This window comes from Pleurodeles waltl, chromosome 2_1, assembly GCF_031143425.1.
Source record: "Pleurodeles waltl isolate 20211129_DDA chromosome 2_1, aPleWal1.hap1.20221129, whole genome shotgun sequence".
In the NCBI taxonomy this organism is placed as follows: domain Eukaryota; kingdom Metazoa; phylum Chordata; class Amphibia; order Caudata; family Salamandridae; genus Pleurodeles; species Pleurodeles waltl.
Genome location: NC_090438.1, coordinates 538,334,256 through 538,351,389, shown reverse-complemented (window position 1 = coordinate 538,351,389; position 17,134 = coordinate 538,334,256). Strand labels below are relative to the sequence as shown.

The 17,134-nt window shown below is 45.8% G+C and overlaps 1 protein-coding gene across 1 annotated transcript in view; it reads left to right on the top strand.

Moving 5' to 3' along the window:
- The window catches only part of FBXL2 (F-box and leucine rich repeat protein 2), a 403,194-nt gene that overhangs the window by 287,032 nt on the left and 99,028 nt on the right, over positions 1-17,134 (top strand). Inside the window, exon 11 of the mRNA XM_069214254.1 lies at positions 1,484-1,544. Within this exon, the coding sequence (XP_069070355.1) occupies positions 1,484-1,544 (61 nt within the window). The remainder of the gene's footprint in view (positions 1-1,483; positions 1,545-17,134) is intronic.

Below are 17,134 nucleotides of genomic sequence, written 5' to 3'. Positions count from 1 at the left end.
ATACAGAGGGCTCGCATTTGAACAGAAATTATGAGTAAAGCTTCAAAACAATCTGCAGTTTGATGCAGTGACATTTCATACCCAAAGCAATGATTCTGATCATTTTGACACGGTCCCCTAGCCTGGTCGAGTGAATGAGGTGCAGTTGCAACTTAGGGCTCCCTTTGATTTGGACTCTTTTTTTAGTTTTCTCCCCACTTTCCTAATTTTGGTATTGATCACTGGTAAGAATACCTTTGCTCTTTGAATAGGATCTAACCTTACTGAACTATGCTGGTGGCTACTAAACGTTTGTGTCAGTTCTGAGGAAAACTTCACCCCTATTTTGACCTTGGGGACACATCAAATTGGAGATTCTTCTGAAACTTAACTCACAATTTATGTTCAACTGTGATTCTCTTAAATTAATAAGAGTTTGTGTTTTTTAATGTACAAATCGTTTTTCACACAGAATTCCCTCTCACTTATTTGTACTTGTTCACTGTGCTGTTGCATACCTACAAGTATCTGCATTTGTCTTATTTGATGACCTTTTAGTTGTTTCCTCTTGATTTAAAGACATTCTTCCCCATTCTTGTGTTTGCCCCATCCATGAACATTTAAGTGTCAGAGGGTTGACTAGGATCCTTCCACTATTAAATTTGCTTGTGATTGGTGAACTAATGCTTCCTCTTGTTAAACACTGCATGCGAGAGCTTGTGTTTTTTGCAGTTTCTCCTGTGATCTGCTTCCCCTTCCCTTCACTTTGGCCCTGCCTCCTTGCTCTCCATGTTGCATACCACAAGCCCCTGCTCCTTTGTTGCTATCCAGCCATTTCAACTTGTCATTCGCCTTCCCTCTACAACGTTATTTTACATTTGAAATGTTTTTGCCCCCCTAGACTTTCAGGAGACACCCATCTTAAAATAGGCTTTTACCCACTGGCCACGTGTGCACATGCAAACACGGTGGGCACCAAGAAGTGGGTTTCTATTATTTGAACAAACCCATTCAAATATTGCTGCAGCAGATATGTGTGCATCCAGTAGGGCCATCTTTGAATGTGTTTTTTTCAAATAATGCAAACACATTCTATAGTAACCACCATGGATCTATCCATTGCCACCATCTTTAAGTTGGTTTGTTCACATATTCCAAATGCATTCAAAGAACATTGAAATGTACTTTACAATGACCTGAAGTCTTATGCTTCTGAGGTACGAGCACGCAAGAGGGAACAGATAAAGATTTCTGTAGATCCAACCATCTTTCTTTTACCAATTGAAAATCCTATGCTGCTATCATTTCTATAAAAGTATCAAGATGCTGTGGAAATTGGGTATGTATTGACTTTCATGTATTCATGTAGTTCCAAGAGCTTTCTGTTTTTTTTCATGGCAAGCTAATCATTTGTTTTGACTTTAAACATCTAAAGATTAAATGCATGCAAATAAATAATAAAATTCTAGCATAGTCACTCATTTTGTTTCTGATGATTCTCTAGGATTTTGGAAGCGGCCAGATGTACCCAACTGACTGATGCAGGTTTCACATTATTAGCCCGGGTAAGGCACATGACGTTCCTAGTTGAGAGAAGATTGCACAATGTACTGTTAACTGCACCTATTTGTCGTTGCACACAGCAGAATGTACGTAGGGAGTTAAAAAGTGGTCAGGGTGCAGTAGAGAGCTGCTTGGTACATTCTTTTTTTATATTCCACTTACTGGAGTTTCCAAGTGCTTGAAAGCCCTAATCTGGTAATTGTCTTCAGTTTTAGTTTTTTTAATTTTATCTCTATGGTTTTGCTTTTCTTATTGTACTTTTCATTGCGTTGAATTCCATTGGGAAAAATTAGCTGAAATCTGCACTTTAGAGACTACAACATAGGTTTAATATGTTAGGAAATTAAGTTGTTCATTCATAAAAGCCATATTGAACAATATTTATTTGCATGCAGAAATCGTCACTTTGCCATCAGCACAAATGCCTCAGGGCCTTCTCTGAACCTTAAACCTTTCCACTAAGGCAGGTCAGATTGGAACTGTGTGTGAGAGCCAATTGTAATTAATTGATGGTTGGCTAATCAGAATAGCTGAAATTCCCATGTGACTCCCGACTCTCACTGAGCCATCATATAGGCCTCTATGCTGAGGACAGTCTAATTACCTCTCGGTCATCCAGCACAATCAGGGGAAATAGCCAGTATGTCATGGTCCGATTGCCTTGAGAACACCTTCGACATCTGAATCTACATGTGTAGACAGTGGAAAACCTTTGACAGCCATCCCTGACTGGTTTTATGTCCCATTTTGTGGTTCTCCAAATGTGTAGCAACTGTTATTGACTAAATATTTTTATTGTGCTTGTAAATTTTAATACTGTACAAACACTGTGCAAAAAGATGTGATTAAAAAAGGATTTTGAATGGTTGAAGCAGTGTTCACAAAAATATGCCGTTAACTTTGTAAAGATCCTGATAAAAATTGATTATGAGTTATGACGTTCAGTTTCACAGGTGTTAAACAAGTGGTTACTGCAGCTTCATATTGGCTCAGCAGAAATCTTCACAAATGCAGGGCCAAGTTGGCACTTTGTAGATGGTGCAGAATGGACTATGAATGATCTTATGAGATGATTTTCGTTATGTGAGTACTAATGATACGTATGAGCTATCAAAGTATAATCTGGCATCACAGTTGAAGCATCTTAATGTGTAGTTGAGGAACACACCACTGCTGGAAGATGTTTAGAGGGTAGCTCCTTGGCTGTTAAAATGTTTAAGGTGAGTGGTTCTTTGAGAGGTCTGGGACATGGTAGGGATTACATTAGGCTTCAAGCTGTTTCTGGGATAAGGCACTCTTATTCATCAGAATCAAACGTTCTCTCTGGTTGTATATGCTAAAGTATTTTGCAAGTGTGGATCAGGCAGATGGTGGGTGTAACTGTAAAGCTATGCCAAGCAAATAGATTCATGGTTTCTTCCATCAATGCAAGTAGGACTTTGGGAAGGACAGAAGGAAACAATTATATTACTTTCAAACACTCCACTAGATTGTGCAATTAGTAATGATAAAAGGAATGCCTGTAGGAAGTGTCATCTCTGTGGATTTCTCCTGGAACATGCGGCCTGATTGTGACCATGTACCTTAAATCAGAAAGGAGTGCCTATAAATTGTTGGAGCCTTACGCCTAGTCGGACCCTCCCTGGCGACCCTGTTGGTTTATTATTAGGACTCTCACTGTGTTCTCCCTCTAGTGGCATCCCTCATCATCGAATCCTTGCTACATATATTAGTCATGTCTGGAGAGGCTTAACCTTGAGAGTACAAGGGAGCTCTTTGAGTAGTACCTATTCTTTTTGGGAAGACAGGATCTAAACTTTACAATTGACACAGGACGCCCCTATCTATATGTAGTATTCTTTTATTTCTCTGATTAAAAAGAAGGTGTTGATGCTTTTTACAATTTGTATTATGTACTCTGCATCAACTCAGCCTAGATGTTTCATACCTAGCAAGCCCTGATTAAATATCAGATCCCTACTTGGAGTTGTATTAAACTAGTAATACCTTGTTTTGCTCTTTTGGTTTCACAATCATACAATTGTCCTTACGTGCCACATACACTTACTCATTCTCCTGAGGCACTTCCTCAGTCTGGTTAATTATAAGTATCATCTTGTGACCCCCAAAGGCACCTTGAAGGTGGCCTGACTTGTGGTCATACTTGCATTAAAGGTCTTGACTGGTGTTCTCACCTAATGTTCCCACGGAGCCTGCATCTGTGACAATCTATAGCCTTTTTCAAGACATCTTGGGAGCAACTCAACCAACACTTTGTTTACAAATTCAGTTGGAAATCAAGGCCTTGGTTGTACTGGAGCATTTACATGTCCACTGTATGTGTCACATTAAATGACGTACAGCTCTCAATTTATTCTGGATGGTATTACATATTAATAAGTAGGAAGAGCAGGGGCATCTCATAATGTCATCTGTATTTCAGTGGTGTGGCACAGTTTGTGGCTGCAATATGTGTGGTGGGAAGTAATTAAGATGATGCATGAAGGGACTGCTTTAAGCACCGAAAAAAAGGCCTTACTTCATGCTGCTGGAGGCAGGTAGGTGAGGTGAATTACCAGATACAATCCCCAGGTATGAGCAATTACACTGTAGGGTGTTTGTAGGCAAACTATAAAATACTGCCATCAGGTATGTACTAGTGGCCCTGCTAAGACTACTAACCCACCTGGTTGGATTGCCTTAAAAAACTGGCCTCCTACATTGCTTTTTTGTCCCACTGTAAAATTCTCAGGTATTACAAGTGGTAGGGTTTTAATACACAATCGACTTAAATTAAATTAAAGAAACATGATTTTCACATATTAGTATGCTAACAATTCAATAAAAAAACAAAATAACACATGAATAGCATCATTTTTATCAGACGATTCCAAACAATTATTCCTGTGCAGTTTTTCACACATCATTGGCCATAAAAGATTTGTGTCAACAGACTAATCCAATGGCCTTTCCTTGGGTAAATAGAACATGGCTCGTGTTAAGGTAACACAAGGAAAGCATCTCATGTTTTGTGGTATAGATCTCACCACTTCTTTATATGTGTTAGAAAATGGATTATTGGGTGGGGTAGATGGGAGTCTACTACAAGTAATATTGTCACTGTTCCTGTTATGTTTAGAAAAGGTTTCAATAGTTAAACCGAGTTCCACCCCTATTAGCTGTGGAACAGCGCAGGCTCTCTTAACTTAAGAAAATGTGTTCAGCATTTAGAAGTTCCCAAGCAGGTACAACACAATAAAAGTCCCACTCCAATTTGTAACAATATAGAATATTTTAATGAACAAAGTAGCATCAAAATAACAAAACTCCAATAAGGGGAACCAAGGATATGCTTTATTAAAGTTTTAAATACAAATTGCGACAAAAAGCGCAAACTGCAGCTACTGATCATGCAAGTCTTGGGAAAGGTAACATTTGAGACCAACAGCAGTGGATCGCAGGTCTAATACGAGGCCCAAGCTGATCTCTGCCAAAGAGTTACCTTCAGAATTAGAAAATCATCAAGAAGGTAAAGTCCTCAGCAGGGCAAGCCTGAAGGCTGTATTCCAAAGCTGGGGTCGATGAAGACAGGTTGATTAAGGACGAGGTCTTCGTGGAGCCAACATCAAAGGCGGATCAAGCTCAGAGCTGGAAAAGTTGGGATTTCTTGCCCAGAAACCTGTTAATGTCCATTGGATGCTGGTTAACATCATTAGGCAGGATACTTTCATACAACACCTGGTTTCAGAACCTCAGGAGCAGAACTTGGGGATCTGGTACCATCCACAGAACCCGTGAACAGAGTCCAGAGCAGATCCAATGGAAACTGTTCAGGAAACTGTACAACTGGGCTTCTCCAACAATGTGGTTTCCTGCAGCTTTTGCTTCCATGTATTTTAACAAGAGTTCTGCCAGCTGACCCTTGGTGTCCACTTCTTTGTCCTGGGTGCAAGTTCAATGAGGCTCAGGTTCAGTAGCATTCTGAAGAAGGTGCCTAGAGATGCCACATTTGTCCCTGTTACTAGCATGTGGATGAGGTGACTCCTGGTCCCTCCATAACCAATGTGGAAAATGTTCCTGGGGTAACCCTACCCCACCTGTGCAGAGCTCCTGTGCCCTCCCTCGAGATTTGGCTAGGGGAAGGAGCAACCCCTCATCTGTGGTTACTCAAAACCAATTCTGAGGGAGCTCCTCTCCTGGAGAGATAGATGTGGAGCACCTCAAATCTCCCTTCTGACATGGGTTCTGTACAAGATGCATGCATGCTTCTAATTACAGGCTGTTCATAACATAGCCAGTCTTTATAATGAGGATGAGGTAATTGCAGTGTTTTTGTAACAGCCACCACTTAACAGAGACATTTTTCTTATGTGTGAGTACAAATAAAGTTACTAGTTTTGAGTACCTAAGCTGTTAACCCCACCTCTTTGCTTAACCTCACCTTTTTTACTCTGTTGAAAAATACAAGTGCAGATGTTTTATCCAGCACTGAGCCATCCTTTGCCCCCTAAACAACATCCTGGTGAATACAGTGAAATAACAGCTTGTCATGTTAAGCATGAGGATTCCTCTACTTCATTAAAACCATTATGTAATATGCCTTATTGCTGTTCCCATTAAAAGGATACTATTGTAATTTTATATCCACAGACATAGCTAAGACTCAGGAGCAGCAAAAGATGTGCCTCAGCTTAAAGAAGCACAAACATATATATGTTTGTTCCTAAAAGCTGCACTGGTTTCCAGCAGAACAAAAAGGAAAATATCACCCTTTGTATTCTTAACAAGTGCACATATTTTTCAGAGTTATCCTGATAGAAGTATGATAGACACACCCTTTTTGCACAGTCCCTCGCCTTCTCTAATAATCTACATTTAACAACCTACATACCATCGGTTTGGAAATACTTAAACACCACTCCATCCAGCCAGTTCTTTTGCAGTTGGCCTTATGTAGCTGGACTCTCCTGTGCCCACATACACAGACCATACAACTGCCATCCAATATCTGTCAGACATCTAGTTCTTTCAAGTGGCTTTTTTTTCTTTTTAAGGGAAGAGGACTGTGACTCACTTAAAGACTCACTTAAAGATGAACACCAAACAAGTAAAAGATGGGTCTGCAAGGTTCTACTATTTGATAATGTTGTGTAAGGTATTGGCTGTGCCATAAAAACATTGGTCCATGCAGTGATATTGTCACAGATTGATCACTGCAATTAATTATATCGTGGGGTCCAAAGAGACTATTCAATGTTTGCAACAAATTCAGAACATAGTAGCAAGATTTTTAGTGAGGCTTCTCCCTTGCAGCTCAACAAATCAGCATCTTAAAAGCCTTCATAGCCCATAGACACTGGCCCGCCCCAGGGGACCTGATTTGTTTTCTGTGGCACCCAACTCTGAGGAGTTTTGTGGTGCAGGCCGCTACGGCCTCTTATGATGTAAGTGTTCTCCCTAGTGTCCCTCCGGAGATGGACTCCAGATGGCTGGAAACTTGTGGATGAAACATTTTCTCCTTAGCCCTGAGGTCATTAAATACTGCTTGTATTCTTGCCCGTTTTTCGTTGCCTTGTGGGATTCGGTTCCAGAGGAGATCCAGAACAAAATCTCCCAGACACTCCAGGATGGGCGAGAGGCAGCTCGGTTTGAAAGTATGGTATGGACTCCACATATTCAGTAGGTCGAGCCATGGCTTATTCTGTATCACTGTGCTATCATGCCTGGCTATGCCACTCTGGCTTTTTGGAGGCTGTCCAATACACTCTGAAAGACATCCCCTTCAATGACGCCCACCTGTTTGGCACACATGCCGATTCTGCATTGCAAAACTTTAAAGACAGTCGGGGCGAAAAAGAGTCTTAAATCTGTCTATTCCAATACTTAAAGATGGACCTATTCTGAACCATTACACCTTCTGATGGCAGCCTCTGCGATGTTCCTGCCTTCTGCATGTATTACTATTTTTCTTAAGGCTATCTGTGACAGCTTTTCATTGTTGCTGTCTGAGAAGTATATTCATTGTGGGACTAAGTGACTTTAGCCCCCCTTGAAACAGTTTTTTTCCTTTCCTCTGAAGACAGGCTACATGCCCAAGAAATAGTTACCAGTATGGTATGTTTCCTGCTCTGTTAGAGCATCTTCTGTATGCCTTGTAGGCGATAATATATTTATTTGTGGTGCTTTTGATATCCCTTATAGGGATCTTATCATTGTAACTCTTTTTGGGAACTTTGGTGCACGACTCACTGCTTGCACAAGTGCCTATTATGGTGCATCTATTGTTTATCCTTGCTTTACACTTGGAGCATTACATATGCTTCTCTTTCTGATGATGTTCTTCTCATAAGAGACTCTTGCTCGACCATCTGGAGCAGTGGGACAAGTGGTACCACTATACATGCATTCTTGCAGTTCTTTAGCGAGCTACTCTTGCAGTCAGCACTCAGCAGAATGGACTCTTGCCGCTAGTATCTCTGGCACCGGTGGTGCATGGGTGTAAATTCCTTCTTGTCTCTGTGTGGGTCATGCTCATGGCACTTTTCTCTTATGTTGCCGATCTTGTTGTCTTTGCACTGTTCACTCCTCACTGCAAAGATATGTGTGATAGCTTCTTATCACTTTGAGACACGTTCCAGTGCCTTGAATGCTACAAGCCCCTCTTAGGGAAGAGGCCACACATCATTCAGGGCCTCCAGCTGTCTACATATTTATTCTTGGGTGCTGCCATGTAGCCATCTTCTGTGTTGATGGCTATCTTCCATCTTACAGTGGATTATGGTACCTTACACATGTTCCTTCAACATTATGGTTAATTTCACTCTATTGTACAGGGTGTCCTAATTTTCCTAACCCTCCGGGGTAGTTACAACACTTCTTGTCTGGCATTCCTTACTTCATAAGGGAATATTTCCCTCTTGCTGTGTACCTTACTTCCTTTGGATGATGCCCATGCACATTAGTATAGTGGAGGCAGTAGGCATGCTTTGTCTTGTACCTTCCAGTGATTTTAATGTCTCCTATTTCCTGTAGGGACATTATTTGCTATAATCAACTATTGTTGCTCTTCTATAAGTCGACTTTGCAGGGTATTGTCCCTAGGGAACTATATGTTTTTACCTTTGGTTCCTTAATTCAGCCAGGTTTTTCTCACCTGCTGTCTTCTTTTAGCCTTTTGATGTCAGTGACCTGATTGTGGGCTACTCAGTCTGTTGGCATTGGTTTAGATGCTTCAACAGCCTTTAATTTACTAGGGTGTGTTATGTCCTCCACATTTATCAGCCTCTTATTTTATAATATATATTATCTTGCTGATTACTCAGCTTGGTCCTCATTTATATTTATGACATTGTAGTGATGGCTTCTGTCTGTGGCCAAGATATATATATCTATATGTATGTATATGTTTATATATATATATATATATATATATATATATCTCAAATGAAAAATACTCCCTTGTGTTTTCCATTATATATGTCACTCCCCCGGGAAAAAGCTGCATTGCGGCTATGCAGCCTTTTACTTGACAAAGGCTCAATAGCCAAAACGCAACATTGACATCCAGTAAACCAGTACACTGATCCCGGAGGAGTGCTCAACTTTATTTCTTGTTTGTGAGTTTTGAGGGAAAAAACAAAAATTTTGCCGAGCTCAATGCTCCAGGGTCCGGTCAGCAGGAGCCGGAAAAAGAACTGAAGCAACTGCCGCCTGTGCAGCATGATGGGATACAGGTGGTCCCAAGGTTCTTAAAGGCACAGTCTCAATTTTAGCCCATACAATGACAGCCTACAGGGCCATACTGCCCTGCTTTACTTCATCTCTCTACTGTACCAGAAAAGGGGAGACATTTATGCTGTTTTTAAAAAAACATCATGAAATTACATACATATATAATCTCCTGGCCCCTTTTGTAAGTACAGGATGAGGAATTGGGCAATTGTAGCCTGTTCCTGTAGGCTTCATAATATTTTTCTCTCTTAATTGACTCTTCAGGCCTTCCTGCAGAAAGGCGAACATCTACACTTAAGAAGATATACTGTGAAAAAGAGCTCTGGGGTCCCCGCACATGGGCGGGACTATTCAGTGCTTATGACTATAGTGGAAATTTCCCTATGAGAGAACTGAAGTTATAGGTAAGAAACTCTTCCTTTCTATGACACAGAGCTGTAGCTCAGTGGTGTTGGCTGTTGAATCTGGGCACCCAGGTACTGGCCAAACATGGATTCAATCCCAGTAGTTTTTATGTTCCTATTGTCTGTTTTCAACACATTTTTGTCCCACGGCCATGGTAGCACTCTAACATGCTTTTCAATGCTTTTATGACTTCATTTCCCTGTGGTCCTTCACACAGTTCTTATGGTGTAACATGTCTTCATCACCTTAATCCTTGAGAGTATTCAGTTCCTTTTCTCTTTTTCTAGACCTGCTTGTTCTAGTCAGTGACATTTAGTAGGGTCAGTTGTGATCTACATTGAAACCTGCTACGCACTGGCCAAGAAGCAATCTCCTAGAGCTTACGTGCTCTTTCTACCAGAGCCAGGTCTGTGGCCACTGCATTAGAATGTGGAGTTCCGGTCCTGAATATCTGTCGGGCAGCAACGTGGGCTCCCTACACACATTTTATTTACATTACTGTCTGGACAGTCTGGTCTATTGTGACTGGCATTTTGCCCATTCAGTCATGCAAGATTTCATGCCACTGGATTCAAGCTAGCCTGGCTGATGAGGGGTGAAACCCCGAAACCGGTCCCAGGATGCTTGTTTCCGGTCCAGTGAGGACCTGGCTTGGCAGTTCGGTCTGGACTGTTCCCATGAGGAACAGGGTCAAGACTGATTTGCACATGGCTGGGTCCAAACTGGGGTGGCATGGTGAGCAAAAGAACGATGGATTAAACCCAGATCTATGACTGGGGGTGAGTGTTTGACAATGTTCAGCATTCCGTCCATCACTTGTTGTTTTTGCTTTGTCGCCCTAAGTGGGAAGGGTATGCCCAGACGTGGGTCCCGTGCTTCCCATGCCACTGGATTCAAGCTAGCCTGGCTGATGAGGGGTGAAACCCCGAAACCGGTCCCAGGATGCTTGTTTCCGGTCCAGTGAGGACCTGGCTTGGCAGTTCGGTCTGGACTGTTCCCATGAGGAACAGGGTCAAGACTGATTTGCATATGGCTGGGTCCAAACTGGGGTGGCATGGTGAGCAAAAGAACAATGGATTAAACCCAGATCTATGACTGGGGGTGAGTGTTTGACAATGTTCAGCATTCCGTCCATCACTTGTTGTTTTTGCTTTGTCGCCCTAAGTGGGAAGGGTATGCCCAGACGTGGGTCCCGTGCTTCCCATGCCACTGGATTCAAGCTAGCCTGGCTGATGAGGGGTGAAACCCCGAAACCGGTCCCAGGATGCTTGTTTCCGGTCCAGTGAGGACCTGGCTTGGCAGTTCGGTCTGGACTGTTCCCATGAGGAACAGGGTCAAGACTGATTTGCATATGGCTGGGTCCAAACTGGGGTGGCATGGTGAGCAAAAGAACGATGGATTAAACCCAGATCTATGACTGGGGGTGAGTGTTTGACAATGTTCAGCATTCCGTCCATCACTTGTTGTTTTTGCTTTGTCGCCCTAAGTGGGAAGGGTATGCCCAGACATGGGTCCCGTGCTTCCCATGCCACTGGATTCAAGCTAGCCTGGCTGATGAGGGGTGAAACCCCGAAACCGGTCCCAGGATGCTTGTTTCCGGTCCAGTGAGGACCTGGCTTGGCAGTTCGGTCTGGACTGTTCCCATGAGGAACAGGGTCAAGACTGATTTGCATATGGCTGGGTCCAAACTGGGGTGGCATGGTGAGCAAAAGAACGATGGATTAAACCCAGATCTATGACTGGGGGTGAGTGTTTGACAATGTTCAGCATTCCGTCCATCACTTGTTGTTTTTGCTTTGTCGCCCTAAGTGGGAAGGGTATGCCCAGACGTGGGTCCCGTGCTTCCCATGCCACTGGATTCAAGCTAGCCTGGCTGATGAGGGGTGAAACCCCGAAACCGGTCCCAGGATGCTTGTTTCCGGTCCAGTGAGGACCTGGCTTGGCAGTTCGGTCTGGACTGTTCCCATGAGGAACAGGGTTAAGACTGATTTGCATATGGCTGGGTCCAAACTGGGGTGGCATGGTGAGCAAAAGAACGATGGATTAAACCCAGATCTATGACTGGGGGTGAGTGTTTGACAATGTTCAGCATTCCGTCCATCACTTGTTGTTTTTGCTTTGTCGCCCGTGGGTCCCGTGCTTCCCATGCCACTGGATTCAAGCTAGCCTGGCTGATGAGGGGTGAAACCCCGAAACCGGTCCCAGGATGCTTGTTTCCGGTCCAGTGAGGACCTGGCTTGGCAGTTCGGTCTGGACTGTTCCCATGAGGAACAGGGTCAAGACTGATTTGCATATGGCTGGGTCCAAACTGGGGTGGCATGGTGAGCAAAAGAACGATGGATTAAACCCAGATCTATGACTGGGGGTGAGTGTTTGACAATGTTCAGCATTCCGTCCATCACTTGTTGTTTTTGCTTTGTCGCCCTAAGTGGGAAGGGTATGCCCAGACGTGGGTCCCGTGCTTCCCATGCCACTGGATTCAAGCTAGCCTGGCTGATGAGGGGTGAAACCCCGAAACCGGTCCCAGGATGCTTGTTTCCAGTCCAGTGAGGACCTGGCTTGGCAGTTCGGTCTGGACTGTTCCCATGAGGAACAGGGTCAAGACTGATTTGCATATGGCTGGGTCCAAACTGGGGTGGCATGGTGAGCAAAAGAACGATGGATTAAACCCAGATCTATGACTGGGGGTGAGTGTTTGACAATGTTCAGCATTCCGTCCATCACTTGTTGTTTTTGCTTTGTCGCCCTAAGTGGGAAGGGTATGCCCAGACGTGGTCCCGTGCTTCCCATGCCACTGGATTCAAGCTAGCCTGGCTGATGAGGGGTGAAACCCCGAAACCGGTCCCAGGATGCTTGTTTCCGGTCCAGTGAGGACCTGGCTTGGCAGTTCGGTCTGGACTGTTCCCATGAGGAACAGGGTCAAGACTGATTTGCATATGGCTGGGTCCAAACTGGGGTGGCATGGTGAGCAAAAGAACGATGGATTAAACCCAGATCTATGACTGGGGGTGAGTGTTTGACAATGTTCAGCATTCCGTCCATCACTTGTTGTTTTTGCTTTGTCGCCCTAAGTGGGAAGGGTATGCCCAGACGTGGGTCCCGTGCTTCCCATGCCACTGGATTCAAGCTAGCCTAGCTGATGAGGGGTGAAACCCCGAAACCGGTCCCAGGATGCTTGTTTCCGGTCCAGTGAGGACCTGGCTTGGCAGTTCGGTCTGGACTGTTCCCATGAGGAACAGGGTCAAGACTGATTTGCATATGGCTGGGTCCAAACTGGGGTGGCATGGTGAGCAAAAGAACGATGGATTAAACCCAGATCTATGACTGGGGGTGAGTGTTTGACAATGTTCAGCATTCCGTCCATCACTTGTTGTTTTTGCTTTGTCGCCCTAAGTGGGAAGGGTATGCCCAGACGTGGGTCCCGTGCTTCCCATGCCACTGGATTCAAGCTAGCCTGGCTGATGAGGGGTGAAACCCCGAAACCGGTCCCAGGATGCTTGTTTCCGGTCCAGTGAGGACCTGGCTTGGCAGTTCGGTCTGGACTGTTCCCATGAGGAACAGGGTCAAGACTGATTTGCATATGGCTGGGTCCAAACTGGGGTGGCATGGTGAGCAAAAGAACGATGGATTAAACCCAGATCTATGACTGGGGGTGAGTGTTTGACAATGTTCAGCATTCCGTCCATCACTTGTTGTTTTTGCTTTGTCGCCCTAAGTGGGAAGGGTATGCCCAGACGTGGGTCCCGTGCTTCCCATGCCACTGGATTCAAGCTAGCCTGGCTGATGAGGGGTGAAACCCCGAAACCGGTCCCAGGATGCTTGTTTCCGGTCCAGTGAGGACCTGGCTTGGCAGTTCGGTCTGGACTGTTCCCATGAGGAACAGGGTCAAGACTGATTTGCATATGGCTGGGTCCAAACTGGGGTGGCATGGTGAGCAAAAGAACGATGGATTAAACCCAGATCTATGACTGGGGGTGAGTGTTTGACAATGTTCAGCATTCCGTCCATCACTTGTTGTTTTTGCTTTGTCGCCCTAAGTGGGAAGGGTATGCCCAGACGTGGGTCCCGTGCTTCCCATGCCACTGGATTCAAGCTAGCCTGGCTGATGTGAGGGGTGAAACCCCGAAACCGGTCCCAGGATGCTTGTTTCCGGTCCAGTGAGGACCTGGCTTGGCAGTTCGGTCTGGACTGTTCCCATGAGGAACAGGGTCAAGACTGATTTGCATATGGCTGGGTCCAAACTGGGGTGGCATGGTGAGCAAAAGAACGATGGATTAAACCCAGATCTATGACTGGGGGTGAGTGTTTGACAATGTTCAGCATTCCGTCCATCACTTGTTGTTTTTGCTTTGATGCAAGATTTCATTGTCTATAATTGGTCCGCAGACCTGCCTTCAGGGATATAAGGAATCTGCAGCTAGATGTCTCTGTCAAATGAACAAGTTATTTACCTTTGGTGACGCTTTATCTGGTAGAGACATAGGCCCTCATTACAACATTGGCGGTAAAAGCCGCTTACCGCCGTGCAGAAGACCGCCAACACACCGCCGCGGCTGCAGAATTCTGCCACAGCTATTATGACCCACATCTCGGAACCCGCCAAAATTCAGACACCCACACAAGTCCGCCACACCAAAGGTCAGTGATAAACTGGCGAAAACAAAACCGACACCGTCACGCCAACAGAAATACGCCCACACTATCACGACACAGGAATCCACGCGGCGGTCTTTCAACCGCGGTATTCTATTGGTGGTACACACCTCTGCGCTCAAAATACACACACACTTACAAAACACAGCCACATTGGACAATTCAAAATACACAAACCTGATACACATACACACACCACACCCAATACAATGTAAAACACACACCCACATCACCCACAAACCCCTACTACCAAAAATTAAGAACAAAGCACAGAGACACCACCAGCAAGTACCACAGCATCCACAGGCACATAACACCATCACCCACACAACTTCCACGCACCTCACACAACACAGCACTACATATCACCACCCCACACATCACCTACACCACCCCATGGCACGGCAAAGACAGCCCAGGTTCTCGGAGGAGGAGCTCAGGGTCATGGTGGAGGAAATCGTCCGGGTAGAGCCACAGCTATTTGGATCACAGGTGCAGCACACCTCAATTGCAAGGAAGATGGAGCTATGGCGAAGAATAGTGGACAGGGTCACCGCAGTGGGACAACACCCAAGAAATCGGGAAGACATCAGGAAAAGGTGGAACGACCTACAGGGGAAGGTGTGTTCCGTGGTCTCAAGACACCACCAGGTGGTTCAGCGGACTTGCGGCGGACCCCCACCTCCTCACCCACAACTAACAACATGGGAGGGGCAGGTCTTGGCGATTCTGCATCCTGAGGGCCTCGCAGGAGTTGGTGGAGGAATGGACTCTGGTAAGTCAAATCTTAACTATTACATCCCCCACCCTACCTGCATGCTATCACATACCCCCACCCTCGCCCTCACCCCTATCACTCCAACTCCTCACAAATGTACCTATATCACAAACCACACATCCCAACACCAAGCCCTGCATGCAACAACAAAGCATGGACACCCATCACTAAAGCATGCCGACTGCACATACCCATACACCCCCCTAAACCATCATCACACAAGCTACCACACAGGAATGCCAGCACTGGGGTACACGGTCACCCACCCATTGCACACCATGCCACACACAGATGCAATAATCATGCCTTTCCACCCCTGCAGGACCACTACCCAATGTCACCAGACAGGAGGGTCCAGACATGTCCACTCCACACACAGAAGAGGCCCACAGTGATGACAGCACCTCTGTCCAACTGGATCTAGATGACCAGCCCGTCTCATCGTGGGCCTTGGGACAGTCGGTTCCCCTCACACAGGCACAGGCCTCCACAGACCTTCCCCCCTCTGGAAACACCAGCACAGCACCCACCCAGCGGGCCCATACCTCCGTCCTCAGGACATGTCAATCAGCTGTGTGTCCACCACTACAGGGAACCCAGGATAACCCACCACCCCAACAACAACAGGGACCTGGGGGCAGTGGCAGTGGGCACACGGTCCAGGGGACGGAGGCTCAGGAACATAGGGGAACTGGGAGGGCTGCTGTGCGACAGGGGGCGGACAGGCCAAGGGAACCCACTCTCCACGAGGCCCTCTCCTCCATCATGGGAGCATACCACCACTCCCAGGAGACGATGGCAACGGTACTGCACAAGTTTCAGGAGACCCAGCGCATGCAGGAGGAACAGTATATGGGCTTCGGGGAGGAACTCAGAACCATCAGCTCCACCCTGGGCACCATCGTAGGGGTGCTGAAGGAAGTACTCAACACCAGGATGGACACTGTGGCACTACAAGGGGCCCCTGACACTAGCATGGACGATGAACTGCCCACCACCTCCGCTGGCACTAGTGGACAGGCCGCCCGCCACAGGACCACCACACCAGCACCCCACCCCCTGCAGAGGGAGAACCACCCCGCAAACGGTCCCTGAGATCCAGGAACAAGACAGAGCACGATGCCAAGACCCCGCCAAGAAATGAGACCACCCTGATTGTCATCCCACTGTCCCACTTTGTCACCCTGTCCATCCTTAAACTGCCCCAGCTCCACTTCCTATGCCCATATGGGCAATGCACCTGTGAGATTAATAGACTGGACTCTGCCATGGACACTCCTCCGCCATCACCCCTCACCATTTAACTTCCCCCTCCTAAATTCTGCATTTAAATAAACACACCTAAAGCACAAAATGATCTGGAGTCTGTCTGTGATTTCGAAATAGTGTATTTGCAATTACAGTGACAAAATGTTCTTGAAATAGTAATGTCAACATAACTATGTCACACAGCTCTAGTCCATGAGGAATCTAAGCAGATGACACACGTTGGGACCCACATCTGTGAAACCGTAATGGAAAGTGACAACTCAGTGACCATACACTGGGTGAAAACGACAGACAGTAGAGAGGTAAGTACATGTAGTAGGCAGGAATGTATTCTCACCTGTGTTTCACTGGAAATATTGCTGGATCACTGAGTCCCTGTTCTGCATGTCTTCTTCCTCTGCTTCATCCTCATCACTGTCCAAAGGCTCCACAGCTGCCACAACACCGCCATCTGGACCATCCTCCTGCAGAAAAGGCACCCGTCGTCGCAAAGCCAAGTTGTGAAGCATACAGCAGGCCACGATGATCTGGCACACCTTCTTTGGTGAGTAGAATAGGGATCCACCTGTCATATGGAGGCACTTGAACCTGGCCTTCAGGAGGCCGAAGGTCCGCTCGATCACCCTCCTAGTTCGCCCATGGGCCTCATTGTAGCGTTCCTCTGCCCTGGTCCTGGGATTCCTCACTGGGGTCAGTAGCCATGACAGGTTGGGGTACCCAGAGTCAACTGCAAATGGCGAGGGACAACTGTTAAAC